Raw genomic sequence first — 20,793 nt, 5'->3', positions numbered from 1 at the left:
GCAGCCGGCGCCGCCCCGGCACGGGGGACGTGCCCTCTCCCCGCTGCAGCCCACGCGAACTCCCCGCGTGCGTGGTATGACATTCACAGCCGAACGCTGGGCTTGCTGGGGCCCGGGCGGCGCACAGAGAGGGGAGGCCTCGGGGGCCGGGGGGAGGCGGCGCTGGGGGACCCACGGGGGGCGAGCAAGGGGCGGCCCCGGGGGACAGGAGGAGGTGAGCCGGTGGGGACGGGAAGGGGTGGCCGACGGGCGCGCGGGGAGGGGGGGGGTCGGCCACCGCGGGCCGGCGCCCGGGGACCCGGCGCGGCGGCGGCGGCGGCGTCGAGGCGCGGCCACGCGGCGGGGCAGGGCGAGGGGGGGCGGCGCGGCGGCGCCGAACTACAAGCCCCAGCGTGCCCCGCGCCGCGGCGGGCGGCGGGCGGCTGCGCGAGGGGGCGCGGCGGGGAGGAAGCCCCGCCCCCGGCGGCGGCAGGCGGCGCTGCGGTTGGCCGGCGGCGCTGCCGCTCAGAGCGGGGGTCGGGGGTCAGAGTGCGCGGAGGTGAGTGGCGGTGTTGGGGACTCGTGGTGCGGAGTGTGTGCGGGGCGGGGGGGGAGGGCCGGGCCGGGGCGGCCCCCGCCGCGGGGCGGGGGGGGGTGGGGGAGAGCACGGCGCCGCCGGGCAGCGGGCGGCGGCACGGCCGCGGCGGGGCCCGGCCGGCGCGGGGGCCCGGCAGGCCCGGCGGAGGCGTGGGGCCGCCGTGGCCCGGGGCGGGGGGTGGAGGCCTGGCCCGGAGCCGGGGGGCGGGCGGGGGGGGGGGGGGGGGAGCCGGGGAAAGGGGAGGGAGGGGGGGGGGGGCGCGGCCTGGCCCCCCGCGGCGGCGGGGCCTGTGGCGGGGCGGCGGGCCGCGGCCGGGGGTGTGGGGCGGCGCGCCGGGCTGCGGGGCGGACGGTGGCGGGGGTGGGGGGTGTGGGGAGGCCGTCGGGGACGGGTGGGGGGGGGGGGCGGCCCCGGCCCGAGGGGAGGGCGCGGGGCGGCGGCGGGCAGGCGTGGCGGCGCCTCGTCCGCTCGACGCCGAGCCCCGGGCTCCTCTCTGGTGGAGCTCGGGGCCGCCGGGCCCTCCGCTCCCCGCGCTCTGTCTTGGGTGGAGGTCTGGAGGGTGGCGGCGGCGGCCCCCCCGGGTCCCGGCCGGAGCGGGGTCAGTCGCTGTTGGGGCTCGAGGAGGGGGAAAAACGTGTCTCCCCGGGGAGCGGGGGGCGTGCGCGGGGTGAGCGAGAGGCAGCAGCGACGAGGGTTTTTCACGTTCCTTTTGGGATGTGGAGGTTCATAGACGGCGGTGATGGGGAGTAGGAGTTGTTTTTTTTTTTTAATTTTTTTTTCCTGTTTTTTTTTTTATGCTGTGAGATTGAACTGGTCACCTGTCTCAGATCTTGAGACTGAAGTAAACTTGAGAGGGCTTAGAAGTGCAGGATCTGTTTACTTGTTTCCCGACTGGCAGTAGGAATCTCTTCTCCTGTTCTTTTCTTGCTGCTGTGCCGTTACAGGTGTTTCTTCTAAACTGAGATACATGAAGAGGTGTTGTCGTTTACTCCTTATGTTCTCTCTTTTACAGTCCTGTGTCTGGTGGATTTACGTGGTCATTGCTGGCCTGTTTGCTAATAAGTCTGACGTTTGTTTTACTACTTTTTTACTTATCTCTTTCCTTATTGAGCTTCTGGTTTCAGAAATGGGTGGATTGACAGCTGCTGCTTAGTCTGAACTCTTAATATTCTTTCAACAGTGAAGTGAGGGACCAGCAAGTTTTCTAATATGTTAATGCTTGCACTGTGCCTCAGGAAGGATGAGGTATGCAGGGCCACAGGCAGGTACATCGCAAAGGCACTTGTCCCATCAGATACTGTTAGATAGTTGTTTGAGGATTTTTTTTTTTAATGGTAACTTGACTTTATTTTATCCTTTAGTTGCTCTTTGCAACATTGTAGCATCTCATATCACTTGATGTTAAAGTTGGCATTTGAACTTTTATTTCCAAGAATGAATTGTTCTTAAAATAAGTAATGTGTTAGAAGTCCAGTTGGTTACTTTTCAGTGTGTGGGCTTGGGAAATTTGATTTCGGATATTTTTGTTTCCCTTTTCAAGTACTGAATTCTGGCCTTTGCAACTGAATTTTCATGTTAGTTTATAGTGTGGACTAAATGCCTGTCTTGTTTCAAAGAGTGGCCCTTTTATGGTTTTTGTTCATCTCAGACTTTGGGTTGCTCCACATGAATGGTGTGTTGGGGTTTTTTTTGTTTGTTTTTTTTTTTAAAAAAAGCCAGACAGATTTGACTGTTACCAAAATCCAAAAGAAGAAACCCATTAAAGCATTAAAAAGAAAATGCTCATGTGCTTGATGCTAAATAAAGAAGTCCTTGGATTGAGTATACACTAATATGACCTAAAGTTTCTGGTCTGCAGTTGAGAGATACTTAACTTGATTCCTTTAGGAGGCCCGATTACAGCTGTTCTGGTGCTTGTCTTGTTTTGGCTCTGTTAACTTTAGTAGGCCTTGATTTTATTTATTCTCCCCCACCCCCTGCCTTCCCCTTAAATTTTGGAAATGGAGCTCTGGAAGAAACTTAAATGTGTTAAGATTTTGCACTTGACTCTCCCCGGATATCAATCCAGTAGCCACCTCCAGTAAAGGGCCTCATGACTGCAGAGTGCAGGTCTGGTGAAGTTCAGGTAAACGGTGTAGGACCAGCCACTCTGACTGTACTTATAGGAGGACACTGAAGGCTATTAAGCAACTATGCATTTGTCACAAGTCTGTCCTTGGATCCGAAGCACGTGTTATTGCTGGAAGTGGTCATCGCGGAGACTCCTGGCGTTTTACTCTAGTAGGGCTGAGCTAATATACCAGCATGGTGCAATGGCAAGCAGGCAGATGAGGGGAGAAGAGGACAAGTTGTGGCTCTCAAAGCGTAACCTAGAGCAGAGGTACTGGCTGTTGCTGCTAGATACCATTTGGCAACTTTTCTCTCCCCTAAGAGAAGTTACCTGTGTTGGCCAAATGCCACCTGAGAAGTTGCATTCTCTCCAGATACGTTATGCAGGTAAAGATACTTCACTCCCAACCAAAAAAAAAAAAAATTTCCTTTTTTTTTTAATTTCAGCTGTATTTGTTACAGTTGGGGTTTTTTGGGGTTTTTTTTGTGGTTGAATGTTAGGGTCAATGTCGTCTTTGGCTGGTTTTCCAGGCTCACTGAGACTGGGTTGTGTGGAAACCATGCCCCACTGTAGCTGCTGCCTTGCTTGGAGCATTTGCCTGTCTACCAGGACAGAGCTTTAACGGAATACAGACTTTTTTTTAACACTTTTGGAGTTCATTTGTGAAGATCAAAAGCAACCAGTGTATTGAGCAATGCAAGTGTTGTCTCCCTGAATCCAGGCTGAGATTTATTTGGCACTCTCGAGTGTTAACCTTCAAGTTCGTTTTTCAGATAACGAAGGTGTGCAGCTGTATAAGTGGTGTGAACAACTGTGGCATTCATGTGTATGAAAATCAAGTAATTATGCATGCTAGATTCCATTAAACAAAGGGTGGCCTGCTATGTCTCCCTTCCACTAAATTAGGCCAATATGCAATAGTAGCTTTTACTGACTAGAAGCGTAGTAGCTACAAATCTCTTACTCCTGGCACTAGGAGCTCTGCTGTGGATTGAGGGCACTGAAATGCCATAAATTTCAGAACTTGCTCCAAAGACCAGGGCTGGGAAAGTATGAATGAAAACCAAGATGTGTTATTTTTTGACAGCGAATAGATGGACCATTGGAACGAGCTGTCTGAAGGTAGTGGGGAGCCTCCATACTTGATGCTGCAATTCAAGGCCAGAAACTTTTTCTGAAAGGTGTTCAAGCCTTTGGGCTCAATTCAGGAGTAATGAAGTGGAAACTTTATGGCCAGCATTACATGAGGTTCAGACAGGATGGTCCGATGGGCTTTCCGACTTCAAGTTTTATGTGTTTATGCTGCTAGAGCCAAGATACGTTCTCCATTTCCTGCAAAGTGCCACGCCATCCCAGGTGTACGTATCCTGGTCTGAGTACGTGGCTGGGTGAGCGGCTGAGCCGACCAACAGCTCCCAGTGGCTCATCTTCCTCCTGCTTCTGCCAGTGTGGGCCCATCCTCTCCTTTGAGCTTTGGCACTCATCCAGCCTGACCCCGAGCTGATTCGTCTCACTAAACCAGCAGGAAACTATCTTGTTTTAATTGTGTTTTATTCTGGCTGCATTAGTCCTTTTATAGGTTCCTGTGGTTGAATTGGCTCGCAGAGGGGCCAGACAAGCTCAGGAACTGGTGTAGGGAAATCAGCAGGAGAGTAAGACCGAGAGGGAAGGACAGGCCTGCCTCCTTTTGGCCTCCCAGACCTATTGGCTTGGTTACCCCCATTTTGTGTAGCTTCACCCTGGCTCATTTTCTTTATGACTCCCACGCAGAGGCGAGAGACTGGGCTAGAGGATTCTTGGTCTGATCCTCTGCAACCATTCTTTTCCTTAATACCAAATCTGCTCCTCCACTGTGACTTTCCAGTCTTTTGCTGTATGCATCTCTGTTGTTGCTGCTTTGTTTTAATTTTTGTTGTTTCCTTCCTCTACATTTCCTCTAAGTGACCAGTCCTTTACTGTGTGGAACTTCTTCAGACTCCAGCTTAGACCTGTTTGCCTATCTGCAGTTACTCTTGGAGGAGGTTTAAAAATACACAGCAAAGCCTGTCTTAGGAGACCAGTCAAGGAGCTGACAAAAGTGGGTTGCCTAGCAGAGGTGGCCTGATAAAATTGGAGTGGAATTGTACTGTGCATCTTTGGGACGGCTTCTGGGTGGTCTGTTCAGACGAGTTTGAGTCCTGGCGGTGTGGAGTCTTGTGCGGGTTTCACTGTGTTGTCAAGTGAACTGAGATGTGTTTGTTTCCCAGCCTCATAGGGTGTGATAGCCCCAGCAAGTGCTTCCCTAAGTAATCAGCGCCTTCGGCCTTGCTCATTGTGATCTCACAAGCCATCGCGTCTGTGATGTCACAATGGAAGAGATTCTGGTGCTCTGACATAGCTGACATATCTGGTGGTGCCTTTGACATATCAGCCAAGGAATGCAGCGGGAAGAATGAGCTCAAGAAACGGGAGAGACCTTCCTTAACCTGAGAGCGCCCTCCATCCTTTAGTCAACCCTTTCCGTGTTCACTTATCTCTTCCATAATGGCCATATAGAGGGAAGCTGGTGCCTATATAGAGTGAATTTTTTTTTTTAATTGAACTACCAAGATGCACGTATCTCCCGGATGAGCGGTTGCCTGACTTTGCTCCTGTAACCCTCATTCTTCTCTGCTGTTACCCTCACTTGTTGTATTGCATCTAATTTTAGACTGTAAGTTCTTGAGAACAGGGTCCTCTTCATCTCTAGTGGGAAGAGGTTGGGTGCGATTGCAGAGTGCTGTAAAAACAAAATGATTGATGCCAAGTTGTATCTGAGCTGAGTAATGATGGGACAGCATATAGGCATCCCATGGCAGTGCTTTGGGAAAGTTACATTACAAATTTTCCAAAACACAGGCTTGGTTGTCTAGCAGTGCCGGAGACAAACCCAACCAAAAGTGAAGGGAGTGCAACCGTGGAATTGTACTGGATTCATGTTCAAGGGATGATACTGTGAGGTTAACATATTAAAGAAGCAAATTTACCTGTCTAAAATTATGTTACATTATTAAAACGGTTCCAAAAGCTTTGTGTTTTGTTGTTTGTTTTACTTTATGTATTTTTTTTTTTTTTGCAAGTTTGGATGGTGACAGTGGATAAGCTGGTTTTGTTCATAGTCTCTCATTTCCTGCCTTGCAGGCTAGCCAGGTGCTGTCATTTTTGGACTGTAGTTCATCTAATGAAATATTTGGGTTTAGGTTAAGGTTGATCTAAAAAAAAAATAGTTATCTCTATTGTTCTTCAGTTATATCTTCACACAACTGAAATATGGGCTCACATTTGACCTGTGAGTATGCATTTGAATGGCTACCAAAATGGAAGTCCTGCATTTTTTTTGTTATACTCTGTTCCAGGTGTTGCTAAATGTATGCAATTTTGTTCTACAAAAAGCATCTTTATTACCCTATCTTTTTACTCTTTATATTTATAATTTAATAAAATAAGACAAACCTGACTTACATTTTGGATTGGTTTTGGTTGCTCTAGCCTTGAGTTCAGTTGTCTGTAGGAGGCCAGGAGTCACAGCTGCCCCTACCCAGGCTTTGCACAGGCAATGAACTGAAGCGTATGACTCCCAAAGCTTGCTTGCTTTTGTTTTTTAATTTTAGTTTGTCTTGTCCTTTAGATTAGTGTCGGGGGTTTTTGTTTGTTTATGACAAACTTTACTTTTTTGTTTGCTGTAACAAAGTAATCTAACGTGTAAACACAGGCTCTCGTAAAACATATAATTTCTTGGGTGACCCCTCCAACCTGAACTTAGTTTTTTGTCTTCTTGCCCCCTCCCTACATCAGCTTATCAAACTGGACAGTGAAGTGAAATATTTTGGGGTTAAAGGCAAGCTGTTAAAGTTATGCCTTCTCTTGCTGCCAGGTGATTTTAATTAGATGTGGTTGTAAAAAGTAAATATTAATGTTATGTGCAAAGAGCCCATTAAGCTCAAGTTCCTAGGCTAATTTGTCTCACCATTGATGAATTTGAATCCTCTGCAACTTGCGTGGTGCACATCTCTGTATGTGGCTTTGGGGCTGTCCCGCAGGTGGGGGAGAGCACTTGTAATGCCCTGCTGGCTTTTGTCACCAGTGTTCTTCACGTGGCGGGAGTTCCCCATCTTGTTCCTTGCCGCTTGTGGTTGCCCCTAAGCGGCTTCCCCGGTGCAGCCACCGGTGCAGATTCTCTGTTTTGCGCTCGGTGGGGCCCCTGGCAAGCCGGCAGCTACAGCTGGCACTTGCCTTTCTCCTGGCTTTCCTTACTTGCTGGTGATCAAACTGTCGTGCTTTAGTATCGTGTGCTTGGACCGCTAACAAGCGAGAGCTGTAGTCAGCCTGACCTTGTCCTGTTACCTGCGGCTGATGTCCAGAGATTTAATTTTTTTTTAATTATTTTTTAAAAGACAGTTGCTGATTATAGCCGGTGATGTCACGTGTGGCACCCGCTGTTATACAGCACATAACGTGAACTTTATCTTCCAGCCGAAGCCCACCACACGTGGCCATTTCCCGTGTTATTGGGTGTTGCAAATGTAAAGTGCTGTCACATTTTCCTAGGTCTGTGTACAATCTGTCAAAATAATTCCTGAGGTCCAGCCTCAGTTCATGGTCCCGTTATGTTTCATACGTATCTGTGTAAGGAATTGGAGCTGTGTGATATGAAATATTAACCCAGTAAGGTCGAATGCCAGATGTGACAGCTTGTGCTGTCTGAGATTATAATCTGAACCTGTGTGCATAAGAAATATATATGTGGTGTTTTACGTAGGTTTGGAAATGGAATCACTGAACATGTGGATTTATATGGATAGAGCCGGGTTTCTAATTTTTGAAGGTGTGTTGCTTGCATTGTTGACCGTTGGAGAAAAATACGGGATAATTACTAGTGCCTTGCATTGTCACAGCCGTTTTGAATGCTTTACATGACTTCTAATAAAATGTGTTTGCTCACCAGCTATCTTGTGCTCTGAGGCACTCTGACCTTGCCAAAGAAGATGATGTGAGGTCTTCCCAGGGCACCTCGAGCAGTGGCTGGGTAAACACGCAGTTAAAACTTCATTGGGCTGAAGGTGCAGAGTTTGCAGTGGGGTTGCTCTTATTTGTATGCTGTCTGTGTAGGGGAATCAGCATGCAATACCCCACTTGCACACCTTTGTTTGGAGCTTTGTTGCTCCCTCTGCTACCTGGGAGAGTGGGGAGGAAGGCTGCTTTTAGGATGAGGAGCCTGGTCCCGTTGTTTGACATGGACCACCTGCAGAAGTTGTTAGTGTAAACAGGCACTAGATAGATGTTGGCTGTTATTTCCCTCTGCTGATGTGCCATGGTATGTGTGTGACACAGACCTGCTGGGATCTGGAGTGGTGCTGCTGTGTCTGCATGGTGACGTGCCTGAATCCTGCCGAGACGGCCGGTTTACCTTTGCCGTGTGGACTCAGTGGCTCGGGAACCTCTGCACTGCTGTGCATGGTGCGGGCCAGCCTGAAGATTCATGGGGTTTACGTCTGATACCCTAGTCTTGCCAGTTAAGATACATTAGAGAAGTACTGATCTTGCTCTGTGTGGGTGGATAATGTATGTTTTATTGCATGTGTTTGATTTAGGGGTTGGAGCCTGCCTGCCTCCCCCACTCCAACTGTATATTTTACTTTATGCAGCAGGCTAAAGACCAGGTTTTACCGCAACTAACTTACAAGCTGCTTTATTCTGAGATACTATATTTGCTGTGATGGGCCTTTAGATTCATAGTCAGTAGCTTGAAGATTTAAAGCACGTATACCTTAAATATCTCTTATCTGGTGCAGGTTAGAAGTGAATATAGCTAACTTCTATTTGGCTGTAACGCATTTATTAATGACAGTAAAAGTTGTAGATGGAAAAGCAATAGGTAGAACTGAGCCGCTTTAGAATAAATGCAATGTTGGGCTCTCCATTATGGTTTTGTAACTTGAGTTTTCAGTTTTCTGGGTACCTGCTCCCTGGCACACTGCTTGAAGAAAGCAAACAGCCCCCCAAAATGTGAAAGCCACAAGGTGGAGATGCATATACGCCATGGAATTGGCAGCGTGGGCAGGGGCTCAGTCTTAAACATCTCAGCTCCTTTGATTTTTGCCTTTCACTCAAAACCTTGAAAAGGGAAGGTTACCAAATGCATGTTTACTCGAAGCACACAACCTGCTCAGCTGCAATTATCTCCTAATCTGGTCCTTCCGAGTTTCTCTGGTCTCGCAGGTAAATACAGATTTAGCCGTTATTCGAGGCATATTATTTACCTCATTAAGTGTGTGTTTTGGCACGTGCATTATTTACCTGACGGACTAACGGATGGGAGAGAGCAAACGCTGTCTTTTGTGCAAACAGCGACTTTGTTCGTGGGCGGCGAGTCCTCCGTTTCGCCTTGCCCATTTCGGCTCCATGTGTGGCAGCGGGCGCATCCAGCCCTTCACGGCAGAGCGAAAAGTAAGCGCAGGCGTGGGGAGGCTGGGCGTGGAAACCAGGCGGGTGGGGGGCACGTGGTGCGATGGAGCTCTTGCCCAGAGCCATGAGCGGTGGGACCAACTGTGGGGATGGATTTAAATATCTATGTAGTGAGGTGTGTGTATATATATATATATATATATACCCACACACACAGTTAGAGGGGGTACTCATATCCTTGTTCGACAGGACTGGGTTGCTTCAATTCACCTGTTTTGCTATCAGTCCCTCTACCCAGCTATGTAACACCTCCATGAGTTGGGCTTGAACTCTCATCCCAATAAATCTATTAGCGGCCCTGAGGCTGACTTGCCTTGGGCAGTGACAGTCCTGTCAAGTTTTTCCTGCAATGTTTTAAAAGAAAAAGCGTAGGGAGGGGAAATCCAGGTAGTCTCATGTGGATAATGTAATTTATTAAATAGCATTTGTTAAATAGAAGCATCAGAAGGTGATGGCTGGGTGAGGTATTTCTTTGGGAGGGAGACTGTAACCTAGAGAGTCCTGCTTGCATTTTACAGCTCCTGCAGTACACAGAGCAAATGAGAACTTCCCTGGGGAGGAGCCTTCCAGCCGCCAGACATGTGGATTTGTAATGGAAATGGGAGGTTTTGGTGCAACTAACAGGTGTTTCAGGGCCAAGCTGTTTGGATGGGTTGTAGTGTTGATATGTGTATTGCTGTATTCAATTCCTACCATGTATCAGAAGTTGCATTGCATATGAAAAGACCAAAGGCCTCCTCAGAAATGTCAATGGGGTTTAGATCAGATTTTCTATGTTTTAAGTGGTTTGTTTTGTGTTCTGCCATGATAAGGTTCAGCAGGAGGGTGTGATCTGGTGCCTGGAGCCATGACTGTTGTGTGTCTCAGTTGTTAATTTAGAGCCACTTGCAGAGGTTAATTTCCAGTTGCCTGTGATTCTGGACACCTTGAGCTCAGTCCAAATGTCATCTGTTGTGCTTAGAGCAGGTTACTGTGTTATTTCAGGTTTGTGATGCTGGAACCTCCACTGGGAAGCACAAAGGAAATCCCTGTCAGAGGATGACCGTGAAGAGATACTAGCAGAGATGAGATGTACGTGTGCATGAGTAACATGAGTCTGTCTTCAGTTTCAGATGCCTCTGGATGTTCAATGATAGCAGTCCTCCATACTGGAGCAGCAAAGTTTCCCCAAAACTTAATTCCAAAGGCAAGACAAGCTGTGTGCTCCCTCCTCCGGGCTGGTGTTCTCAAAGGGTACAGCTCCATCGTAAGCAGGAAACTGGCGTCCCACGGCTTTGGAGCTTCCATGGCAGCAATGTCATCCTTCCCTCCACAGAGATATCACTACTTCTTAGTGCTGGATTTTGAGGCTACGTGTGATAAACCACAGATTCATCCTCAGGTAAATAGTCAATCCTGTTGAAATTATCCCCTTGCAAGTTGCTGCTGCTGTTCTGAGGGGTGGAAGGAAAATGCACAGTGCTGGCTCACTCGTTTTCTCTGGTTTGTCCCGCCTCCTTTCTGTTGCTGGTCCTCCAGGGCTCTTGCCAGTCACCTGCTTTCTCAGGAGCAATGCCAGGACCATTCGGTGGGAATGAAATGAAGGAGCCTGATTTCCATCAAGGAAGTGACAATTCATGTGTTATCGAAAGCATCTTTGTCATGTATGCTTGTCATCTGCCTGAACTGGTGAGGGTCTAGAAATTTTTGGCTGAGAACCTGCATTAGTAGAGTACTCATGGCAGCCTTGTTGGTTCTGCAAGGAAAAAGGCATGTTGGCACATGAATATGTGCAACATAATGGTGTTTCTAAGTAGAGAAGGACAACAGTTTGGAGCTATCTGATCTTGATGAAGTTATCTTGCCTGGGTGTTAACTCTGGAGTGTAATGAGACAGGAAGAGTTCAGCTTCAGAGAGGTCTTCCAGTGCCCTACCACTTGAGACATACAGAGATCCAGATGAAGTACAGAGGTTTTTCTGCAGACAGTTCTTCCATAGTAGTGTAGAGCATATTAGTAAATATATTTTCAGTTGTCAGCAGGATGGGCCTAAGTTTTCCATTTAAATTAGAAAACCATGCTAAAAATCAAAAAAACACACTGATACTGGGTTGGTAACAAACAAACAGAATTTCTGAGTCTCTAAATTGAACTTGGACTTCGCAGCCTCCTCTCCCAAGCAATTGGCCTCTTACGGGTATTGCTGGTAATATATGCATTGGGTCAGAATAACTTCCATCTGCTTTGTTTCGAATATAGTAAAGGCTAAGCAGTTTTCAGTGTGGTATCTCATTACTGAAGTGACTCCATACAGTGTGTTTGTTTCCCAGTGCAGCTGTGGTTTCCCTTGGGCTTGTCCTGTCAAAGGGATGCTGCAAGTCGGGATCAAACTTGACTTCTCTCTTCCCCAGTAGTGCCTTGGTGAGTGCCGCCTGCTTCTCATGTTTCTTGAAAAATGGACAGCAAATTCCCTGCTCTTTTGCTGGGTCTTTGTGGGAGGCTGTTGTGGCTCTGCATCCAGTTCTGCTAGCAGGGTCTTAACCACTCTCCAAGTGAGATGTCAGGCTGTTTCCTGCACGCTCTGCCTCGGGTGCATAGACCTGTCAAAGCTGTAAATTGGATCTACCTTGTCCCTTTGGGTATGGGTTTGGTCTGTGCACATTTTGATGCAAAACCATGATGCATGTGGAGCTAGTTTACAGCTAGCAGTAAAAAGGAGCATGAGTAGAATATGATTACTACTGTTTTAAGGAGCTTTGTCCCCAAGTCCTTGCCAGGGAAAGTAATGGTCTGGGCCAATGCAGATCTGCTATATATTTTGTTGGTGAGATAGCACCTTTAAGGTGGAGATGTTCTTCAGTGTTGTTTTTCCAGTCTGCTGTGTTCAGTGCCTGTCTACATCATACTGTGCGTGGAAAGGGCTGTCAGTCCCTCATATCCTCACCAACAAATTAGTTTGACAAATAAAGAAATGGCTTTTGCTACATGGGAATCACTCGCTGTAGCTGGAAAGGCTGAAGGTGCCTGCCAGAGTCAGGCAACTTTATAAAATTAGACTTTAGTTGATGCCCCTACCTACATCTTACCTTTTTGCTGACCAGCATGGCTTTTATCCTCTTCACTGCTTGGCGGTGTGTCATGGTGAGCAAACTGTGCCATGTTATTTCAGCGATGTTTTGTGCAAGGTTTTAGTGGCAGGATCTTTCACTGGAGCAGTGGCAGATGGGTTTTGGAGGTTTGGTCTGAGGACAGACCTGGGAGCTAAGAATGGTCAGGTGCTGATCTTCGCTGTGATCCTAATCCTTTTTCTGCTTTTGTTTTAATACCTGCAAAATAGAAGTCTAGATACAATGAAATTCAAATGCATTGGGATTTGGTGAGGAGGCTGCATGCACAGAGCTAAGCTGTGATTCAGGTTACTTTAAGTGGGTAGGCATAGCTGTAAATTCAGCCAGCTCAGCCTAAAAGTCTTGCAGAGCGCATTTGCCACCGTGCGGCACACTTAACATTTCTCACTAACTGCTCTTCAAAATATTCTGGCTTCTTACCAGAAACTATTGAAAGAGCTATCTTTTTATCTACACTAAGGTGTGTGACTGCCACATCTGCTCCCCCTCCCACTGTATTTACTTGTGCTCTTCTGCAATCAGCAGCCTCGCTGGCTTTATCCCTGGGGAAGTCCTTCATGCTCATTTGGGAGCCCTGAAGACACCTTCATTTCCATTCCCTTTCATGCTGCCCAATCGCTCTCCGAGGTCTCGTGGTATGGCCTCCATAATGGGGATCAAGGAGGGTCAAGGACAGTGGTATTCCCCTGGGAAGCTGTCTGCATCATGGCTGCAGTGGCTGGGACCACTGGCTGAGTTCCTCCTGGCCGCTGCCCTTTGCTTTACCACTTCTGGGTTGGGCATGGAGGGTCCTTCATGTTCCCTGCCCTACACCCACAGAGGAATGGTAGCATCCTTGCAGTCCTGGCTTCTGATGGCTTTCAACAGATATGCCCCTAAATCAAAGCATATATTTATATGCACAAAGAAGCAGCTTAGTTTTATGGGTTTTTTTGATATATTTATAAATCATGAGGCCATCCCAGAGAGAAAAGAAGGTGGGGGGTTTAACTGCACTGCCCTGGATGGATAGATGGGAAAACCTGAAAGAATAGAGGCACAGTCTGTGTCATGTAGTGTTTTAGCCAGCCAAAGGTCAGTAGGAGTTGGCAGTAAGGGATGTTTATGGCTGGCCCCTTGCATCTCTTTAAAGCTCACCTTGTGCATTTGGAATTTGATCCAAAGCCCAGTGGGGTCAGATGGGAGCTGTTGTTCTGCAGAGGTCAGTGGACCTCGGACCACGGCGGTGGTAGTGTGCTTCATTTTTCAGCTCTAACCCTGACTTTTTTTCCTTTACTCTCTGCTAAGAGTTTGTAAGTACCTGCTGCTTTTATACGCTGTCAGCCTGTAGAGCTGGGTACATATGGTGCTTTAGCTACACAAGAGAAGATGCATTAATAAGTGGGAGTCTCGCTCTTTTGTCCTTTTGTCCTTGTATACACCAGTGTTTATGGTGGTCAGTGCTTTCAGTGACTGTGTTAAGGAGCTCCCCAGGCTCAGATCTGTGGCTGGCTGTAACCTTATTTTATTAATGCAGTGAGTGGGTGTGCCTCTTTTGGTCAGCAAGCCAAGTATCTTGCCTTCAACTTCAGCAGAGTGGATGAAAAGCAATGATTTTTGTTTAAATGTAACAAGTCTGAAGGTAGAAATCAGATCTGTTCAAAGCTGAATTTGAAATTAGGCTTCTACATAGGATGTTAATCTCTACTGTAATCTATTTAAAGCCACTTAAATGAAAAACAAATAAAATTCAAGCTTTGTATGTCTTCTGCCTGGAAGTGTAAAAGAGTATCAGACCCCTGACCTGATGAAAGAACTGGACCTAGGAGTTGCTAAGCTGCTAAATGAGCTTTTGGTAGTGATGAAGTTGCTTTTTTTCATGTCAGTTTTTTCAGGTACTTGACTTCAGTGTCTGAGATTCACTCAAATTTGATAATCAGTTGGGAATTAGAAATTTACCTCTTCCAAACTCTGTGTAAGAGGAAGGTATGAAATGTTCAGATCTTCTCATTGCCGAAAAAGGTTGTGACCAGAGATGGAAGAATAAATCGTTTACAGACAATACTTTCCTTGTTCTCTTAAACAGCACATTTTAAATACAAAAATATCTTGATATTTTTCTTTAGTGTATCCTACATATTTCAAGTTTGTTTAGACTGCATTTTGATAGTTATTTGGGCGGAATTTTTAATTATAATTACTGTCAAATGAAACTGGACATGCTAATAAATACAGAACATCACTCACCATTTTAACATAAAACTGTAAACACTGAGACTATGAATAAGCTATTCATATAGCTTATAACTATATTAGCTCAGTTACTAATTTATTTTTAAGTGTACAAACAGATCTGGATGATCATAGTATATTTCCTGATGGGCAAAAGCATATTAACACATGGAAGCCAGTCTTTCTGTAAGATAATATTATGTACAAATGCATGACAAGGTTAAATTGGGTTCAGGCTGTGTTTCCTTGAGTGCTAGTGTAAAAGAGCATTAAAGACGTTTTCCCCTGAACATCCGTCTTGTGGTTCTGGCTCGCAGTCGCGGGCTGGTGCAGCTGGAGTGGCTGCAATGATCACTGCCTCTCCACCGCCCGTACTGCTCTACCCATGGTCTCGTTCCCATGGCAGGGACAACTGAATGATGTGTCTCTGCTCCCGAGAAGCTGTGATTTATAGACTGACCTTGTAATGGGAATGGATGTTGATTTCCACCAAATTTAGGCCGTAGCAACAGATGTGCAGTCCCTGCCAAGCTCCCTGCTCAGGGTGAGTAGATAGGGGATAGGCAAGCCACCTTGGGAGCTGTAGCCTAGGCTCAGAGGACTTTCTAGGAGGAATATGTCCCTGATATCACAAACCTGCTGCGGGAGGAGGTTATGGAGGGACTGCTGGTCCGCTGCGAGGCATCTTCTGTGTGCTTTTCAAACGGTGTTCTGTGGAGCCTGTGTCAAGGCAATCCTAGCTGAAGGCCACGACAGGAATGCAGAAGGTGGCTCACACAGTAACGGAGATTGTCACAATCCTACCCAGAGGTGGATAATGGAGATGTGCCTGCCTATTCTATCTAGACGTCCCTGCGTAGCAGCTTTCTTCTTGCATGGTTTTTGTGTGGCTGTAAAGCTCAGTGCATTAGAAATCACCTGCCAAAACCTTTATTAAGGATGATCGTGAATTGCTGAAAAGTGAAGAAATTCAGGCTTGTTTCCCATGGCAACTTTAACGCGGCACTCTTGTGCATAAGTATTACAGTGGAATATTAATCTGCAATTACCTGTCTTCGTGCAGCTTAGGCTTGGGTGTAGTTTTAAATACCTCGTTCTCAATTCAGCTTCTTACAGTGTTGTTTCTAGAGGAATGCCGTTAAAAATGCACGTAACACAGTGACTTACAGTCTTTTTACTAAAAGTAAGTTAAAAAAAAATATTTATCATCTCTTTGCCAATTATGGCTATTGTTATGCCATTCATTTTATGTCGGAATGCTTGAAGTTCCTAGAGTGGCAGGAAATAGTTCATATAAAAGCTGTTTCAGATGGATTTTTCTGTTTGCGTCAATTTTTTGAACAATCTTTTGAAAAAACTTTTTGAGGCCTTGTAGCTAGTTCCTCTGAACAGTTAAAAATTTTGCAGAGAGCACATGAATATCCATAGCTCAACATCCTGCAAGGTGCATCTGAAATTAAAGAGATGCCGTTCTTTTATAATCATATTTTCTGTATGTCACGTGCTTCCTCGCAATTCTGTTAGACTGTTGTGAAATCTTATTTTGACCAATATGGAGGATAATGTCTTTATTTTAAAAGACATAGAGAGAAGACCAGCGTTTTGGAGAGGCTTCTGCAGCGTCTGAGACACCAGGTGTGGTGTAACCCTCAAAAGCTGCATTCTCCATGGCAGTCGTTTTGCCTTGGAGACCTCCCTCATTCTCCCAGTAAGTGGGGACAACCTTGCTGTGACCCATATGAATCTGACAGGGTGGGTTATGGCTTCAGGCAACAGAATTAACTGTATTTATTTAAAACCCGATGAGCTAGAGAACATGAACAGTTACTGAACCCAAATCTCCTGGAGAGCACAACCACGAGACCACCAGGCAAGACATCTGATGTATGAAAAAAAAATTCAAAGCAATTTCTTATTTAAAGATATAAACCCAGCATTATTATAGCAACAAGCCTAAAATACCAAGGCACTCAGGTGGCCAATTGCTGCAGTCCTAACCTGACCCAACCTGCTTAGCTTTCAGCTGGTTATTGACAGGCCGATGAGATGACTACTCTAAAGCAATCAGTCATGTTGCCCTTTCCCTCGCAGCGTGTGGAGACCCCACATCAGTTATGCATCCCGGCGTGCAATTCCCCACCTGTGCTGTTTGAACGCTGTATCCTTAGCTGTGCAAACATTACACATCGTTTAAGTGACAAGTTGCAAAGTTAAGTAGACTTGTTGTTACAGCAGAAAGTAGTTGAGCGGCAGTCACCCTGAAAAGAAAAGATCCAGCTAGCTCAGGAATGTGCAAGTCTGCTGTATCGTGTTTAAAGGTTTGTTCGCCTCTCCGTAAAGCCGCTGATGAGGGTAACGTGTGCTGCTGGAAATATTCACGCCACGTGCATTTCTGAAGTGAAGGAAACGGTTGCCACAGGTTTGTACATTCGCTGTGCTTGTCCTGCCGTGTGTATGGCCCTGTACGGTCGCTGATGATCAGTGTGTGCCTGCTGCTCTTTTGCAGCCTCTGAGGCAGGGGGTGTATTTTGCATCCCTCCCAGAATGATGTTTTAAAAACAGGCAGTATTATTCCACGGTGTGGCATCTATCTAGCACTGCACAGGGACGCCACTTTTCAGGCTGCTGTGGTTCCTGGGGAATGGTCTTTGCTGCATTAAGGTGGTCTTTTCTTAGTTTTGAACAAAACCTTCCTGATAAAGAGAAAGCGCAGCTCAGCTCTTTTGGTGAGAAGGGCACAGGACGTGCCTAAGCCTTGTGCTTTTCTTCCCCTTTGTGCCAAGCTGGCTGTGCAACCATCCCTGTGTTGTCTTTGTTGGTCTGTGCACTTGTTAGCTGGCAAAATAGCTCTTCGTTATGTTATTTAGTTCCTCTCTGCCAGGCAGAAATGCGCTGTCACAAGCAGCTAGTTGTGATGTCTGTAAAACCCTGGGTGTTCATTTACATGCACTAGTGTGCCCTTTCTACCCATCCCAGATGTTTTAGTGTTGCTGGGAACATTGATCATTTGTGCTGCTCAATATCAGGTGAAGAGGTTGAGTCTTGAAATGATTTGATAATTCTGCAACAAGGACTGCACAGGCTGGTTGCCTGCGGTAGAAAGGAGTGGATGTGAAAAAGAATATAGTTTAGTTGTCATCTTACAATGGAAAGGTAGTATTTGGAAATGTGTGTGTGCTGTTTTTAAGGTGGTTTGAGTACTAAACTTCCCCCAAACTGTCAAGCTTGAATTGTTATTGGCTGTGTCGGTGGAGGTTTTCTGGGTGGTTAAATATATGTCAGTAGTGCTTGAAGAAAGAAGTTGAGGTGTTGATGTCTGTTGGTCTATATTTCTCATCCCAAGTGTGGAAAGAGGAGGGAGGTCGTGCCTTACTCTTGATGTCTGGGTGCTGCTGGAAAGATCAAAATAGCTTTGTGGGTTTTGGCAGGTAAGATGATGCTGATGGTGAGAGGCAGGAACTAGCCTGGGAGCAAATCACTACCAACAGTTTTGTTCAGGATGGCAGGACAAGGGTTGTGAGCCACTTGTCAAGATTTCAGGCACAATGGCAGGTAGGAAAGAAGCCCCAAAGATGACAGTGATAAATTTAGGGGGGAAATGTCATTTGCAAGACATGTGGATCCTCCTTTTCTTGGCCCTGTAAGAAGGGACCTCAGCTGAGGAGGTGCTTCACTTTGGATTCCATATTGCAAAAAAAAATTGAGACTATTTCAAGAGGGTGCAGAAGAGAAACAGTGAGTGTGACCAGGGGTCTGCAAAATACAACTGTGAGTGCAGGCTGGATGGCATTGGGGTTGTGTTTAGTGCAGTGACAAGAGGGGTATGTAAGATGAGGTATTCTGTTGCAAAAATGAGAAAGGCAATGTTCTGGCCTGCGTCTGCTGTGGGTAGGAAGAGCAGTCATGAATTTAAACAACAGCAAGGGAAATTCTGATTAGACATTAGGAAAAACTTTCCAATGATAAGACTAATGAAACAGGAGGGTAGAGTGCCTGGGGAGCGTGTGAGTCTCTCTTATTGGAGTCTGTAAAAACAGCCTAGACAAAGTCAGAAATTATTTAGGGGGAGGTGATGCTGCCCTCAGGCAGGTGCATGGACTAGATGTCTCTCTTAAAGCTCAAGCTCCTGGAGGCATGTGATTAGATGGGAATTTCAGCTTCTATTAAAGAAAGAGAAATGGTCCCTCACCCTCACAGTTGTAAGGAAGCACCTGGAAATAAGAGCCAGGTTTGATGCCAGTGCAGAACCCAAAACGCAACACAAAATTGATCTTTGAGGAAATCCAGCCTTTGACATTAGGCTTCAGTGCCTGAGTGTTGGGGGTCAGCAGTGAGGTTCACGTAAGAGCAGGGGGAGGAAGAAACCTTGGATATTCAATGATCGGGCAGCAGAATTTGTCTTTACGTCATCTTATCCCAGTGTTTCGTGATCTTTCCATATTCCTGCCAGTTTTCTTGTGTTTTTATTTTGTTGTGTATTTCCCTTCACGCTTTTCCAGGATATAACAGTTGTTTAAATGTATTAAATTGTTGGGTATGTGCATATGTGTACTTCAAGCTAGGTAGTGCTGGAAAAAGAAATTTGGGGGTCAGTGGCTTCCCCGAAGACCTTTTGATGGGGTTAATCAGTACACAGAGTAACTTACCTAGGACAGAAGCACTGAGAGACTCCTCACCATGTGTGCAGGTGGACATCCTTTGGAAAGTCAGCATAGCCCTGATTCAGCAGAAGTCCTGCTGTCCCCCACTGCAGAGGTGTTGCCTTTATGGTGCTTGTTTTGGTTAGTTTAATAAAAATTTAGAAGTGGGGAAAAGACCTATGAGGTCATCTTCGTTACTGCCCCTGAGGGCCAGTGCAAGGCTGCTCACTTGGAAACAGCTTTAGTTAAAATAATAATTAAGGCAGAGAATGGAAACTAGGGAGGCAGATCTGTTAGGCTAGTGCTGTCCTTACTATGTCCCTTTTCGATTTTAATTGCCTTGGAAAAAAAGGAAAATCACAAGGCTTTAAAAGCTCTGATTCTTCCTGCTCTTCAACCCCCGCCCCCTCCCCGATCTTGGAGGCATCAACTCTCATCTGTCAAAGTGTAAATCAGCAATTAAAACACAAACAGCGAAATGCCAAAGATGACCCGAAGCACAAAGCAACTGACAAACAAGTCCGGACAAATCGGTGGATAATTTATAAGCATTGCCCTAAAATCTAATTATTTGGCAATTCGAATTTGCAGCCGGCCAGGGCTGTGCAATAAATTTAACCCGCCATAAATTATTTAGGAGCAGCCCGTGGTGTAAATCAAAAACACGAGTGTTTGTTTAAGAAATAAGCTCCTTGTGCATAAAATGACTTTTTTTCTTTAAAGAGGGGGGGAAAAAAGCATCCCTGAACAAAATGAGCTGGTGCTGTGTCCCTCCACGGAGACTCTCTTGCCTCTTCTGCTCTTACCTTTTTTGAAGGTGTAAAGGGGTCTTTTGGTAGGAAGTTTTATGCTTTTCCTTATCAGAAAAAATCCCTTTCTCTCAACGGCCTCTGCTTGTTTTTATTGCATTTTGAACAGTCAGCTCTGATTTTTATGGGCATCTTTTATTCTTGTGTTTATTAAACTTCTTCACATGGGGGTGGGAGTAAGGGATAAATTATTCTCTGGTAGTTGTTGAACTGAATAGGCCACACGGTCGTACTCAAATATTTAACTCAGTGTCCTGAAGCGTGCCCTGTCCACTTGGTATGTAGGCTTCTGGATTAAAAGGTTGTGAGAGCTGGGAAATTCTTGCTGGGCACTGTATTCTTTTCCTCTAATGATGTTAGTGCTCCCCAGATCCAAAAGAATAAGCGAAAAGATTCCTCTGTGGGAATTAGTGTAACTTCAGGTGCTTTCTTCTCTGAACTCCAGAGATCTGTCCATTGCGGGAAATTATTTAGCAAGTATAGTTGTGTGCTTGTTCATTTCTTTTATTAGCGGGAAGATCAAGACAGCTGAATTTGTGCATCCCTGCTCCGGTGTTAAAAGAAGGCGAGTTTCATTTAGGATGGTTGGGTAAGGAGAGGCTGCGTTTATAGCAGTGCTTTCACATGCCCTTATGAATTTTTCAAATCACTCTTAAATGAAGTCCCTAGTCATTCCACAGTTACCCTGAAGCCTGCTGCTGCTCAGCCCACTGGCCTGGGACAGCCAGGTTGCATGGGAGGCTTCCACCTGGGACCTCTTTTTTGGGAATTTTTTTTTTTTTTTTTAAAGGCAAAAATTGCGAGCAAGCTGTCACATAGATTTGCTTGAAGTGCCATGAAATCATAAATGCAAGAT

The 20,793-nt window shown here is 46.3% G+C and overlaps 1 protein-coding gene across 4 annotated transcripts in view; it reads left to right on the top strand.

Moving 5' to 3' along the window:
* Window positions 1-447: 447 nt before the first annotated feature.
* The window catches only part of ERI3 (ERI1 exoribonuclease family member 3), a 136,113-nt gene continuing 115,767 nt past the window's right edge, over window positions 448-20,793 (top strand). Inside the window, exons 1-2 of one of the 4 annotated variants that reach the window (XM_052800424.1) lie at window positions 448-538; window positions 10,277-10,551. In XM_052800424.1, coding sequence (XP_052656384.1) covers window positions 10,300-10,551 — 252 coding nt within the window. In that variant the 5' untranslated portion in view covers window positions 448-538; window positions 10,277-10,299. The other 3 variants (XM_052800425.1, XM_052800423.1, XM_052800422.1) reach the window with 3 other exon arrangements.

Source organism: Harpia harpyja, chromosome 11 (assembly GCF_026419915.1).
Source record: "Harpia harpyja isolate bHarHar1 chromosome 11, bHarHar1 primary haplotype, whole genome shotgun sequence".
In the NCBI taxonomy this organism is placed as follows: Eukaryota; Metazoa; Chordata; class Aves; order Accipitriformes; family Accipitridae; genus Harpia; species Harpia harpyja.
The sequence above is the reverse complement of the archived record's forward strand: the minus strand, read 5'-3'. Positions and strand labels throughout refer to the sequence as shown.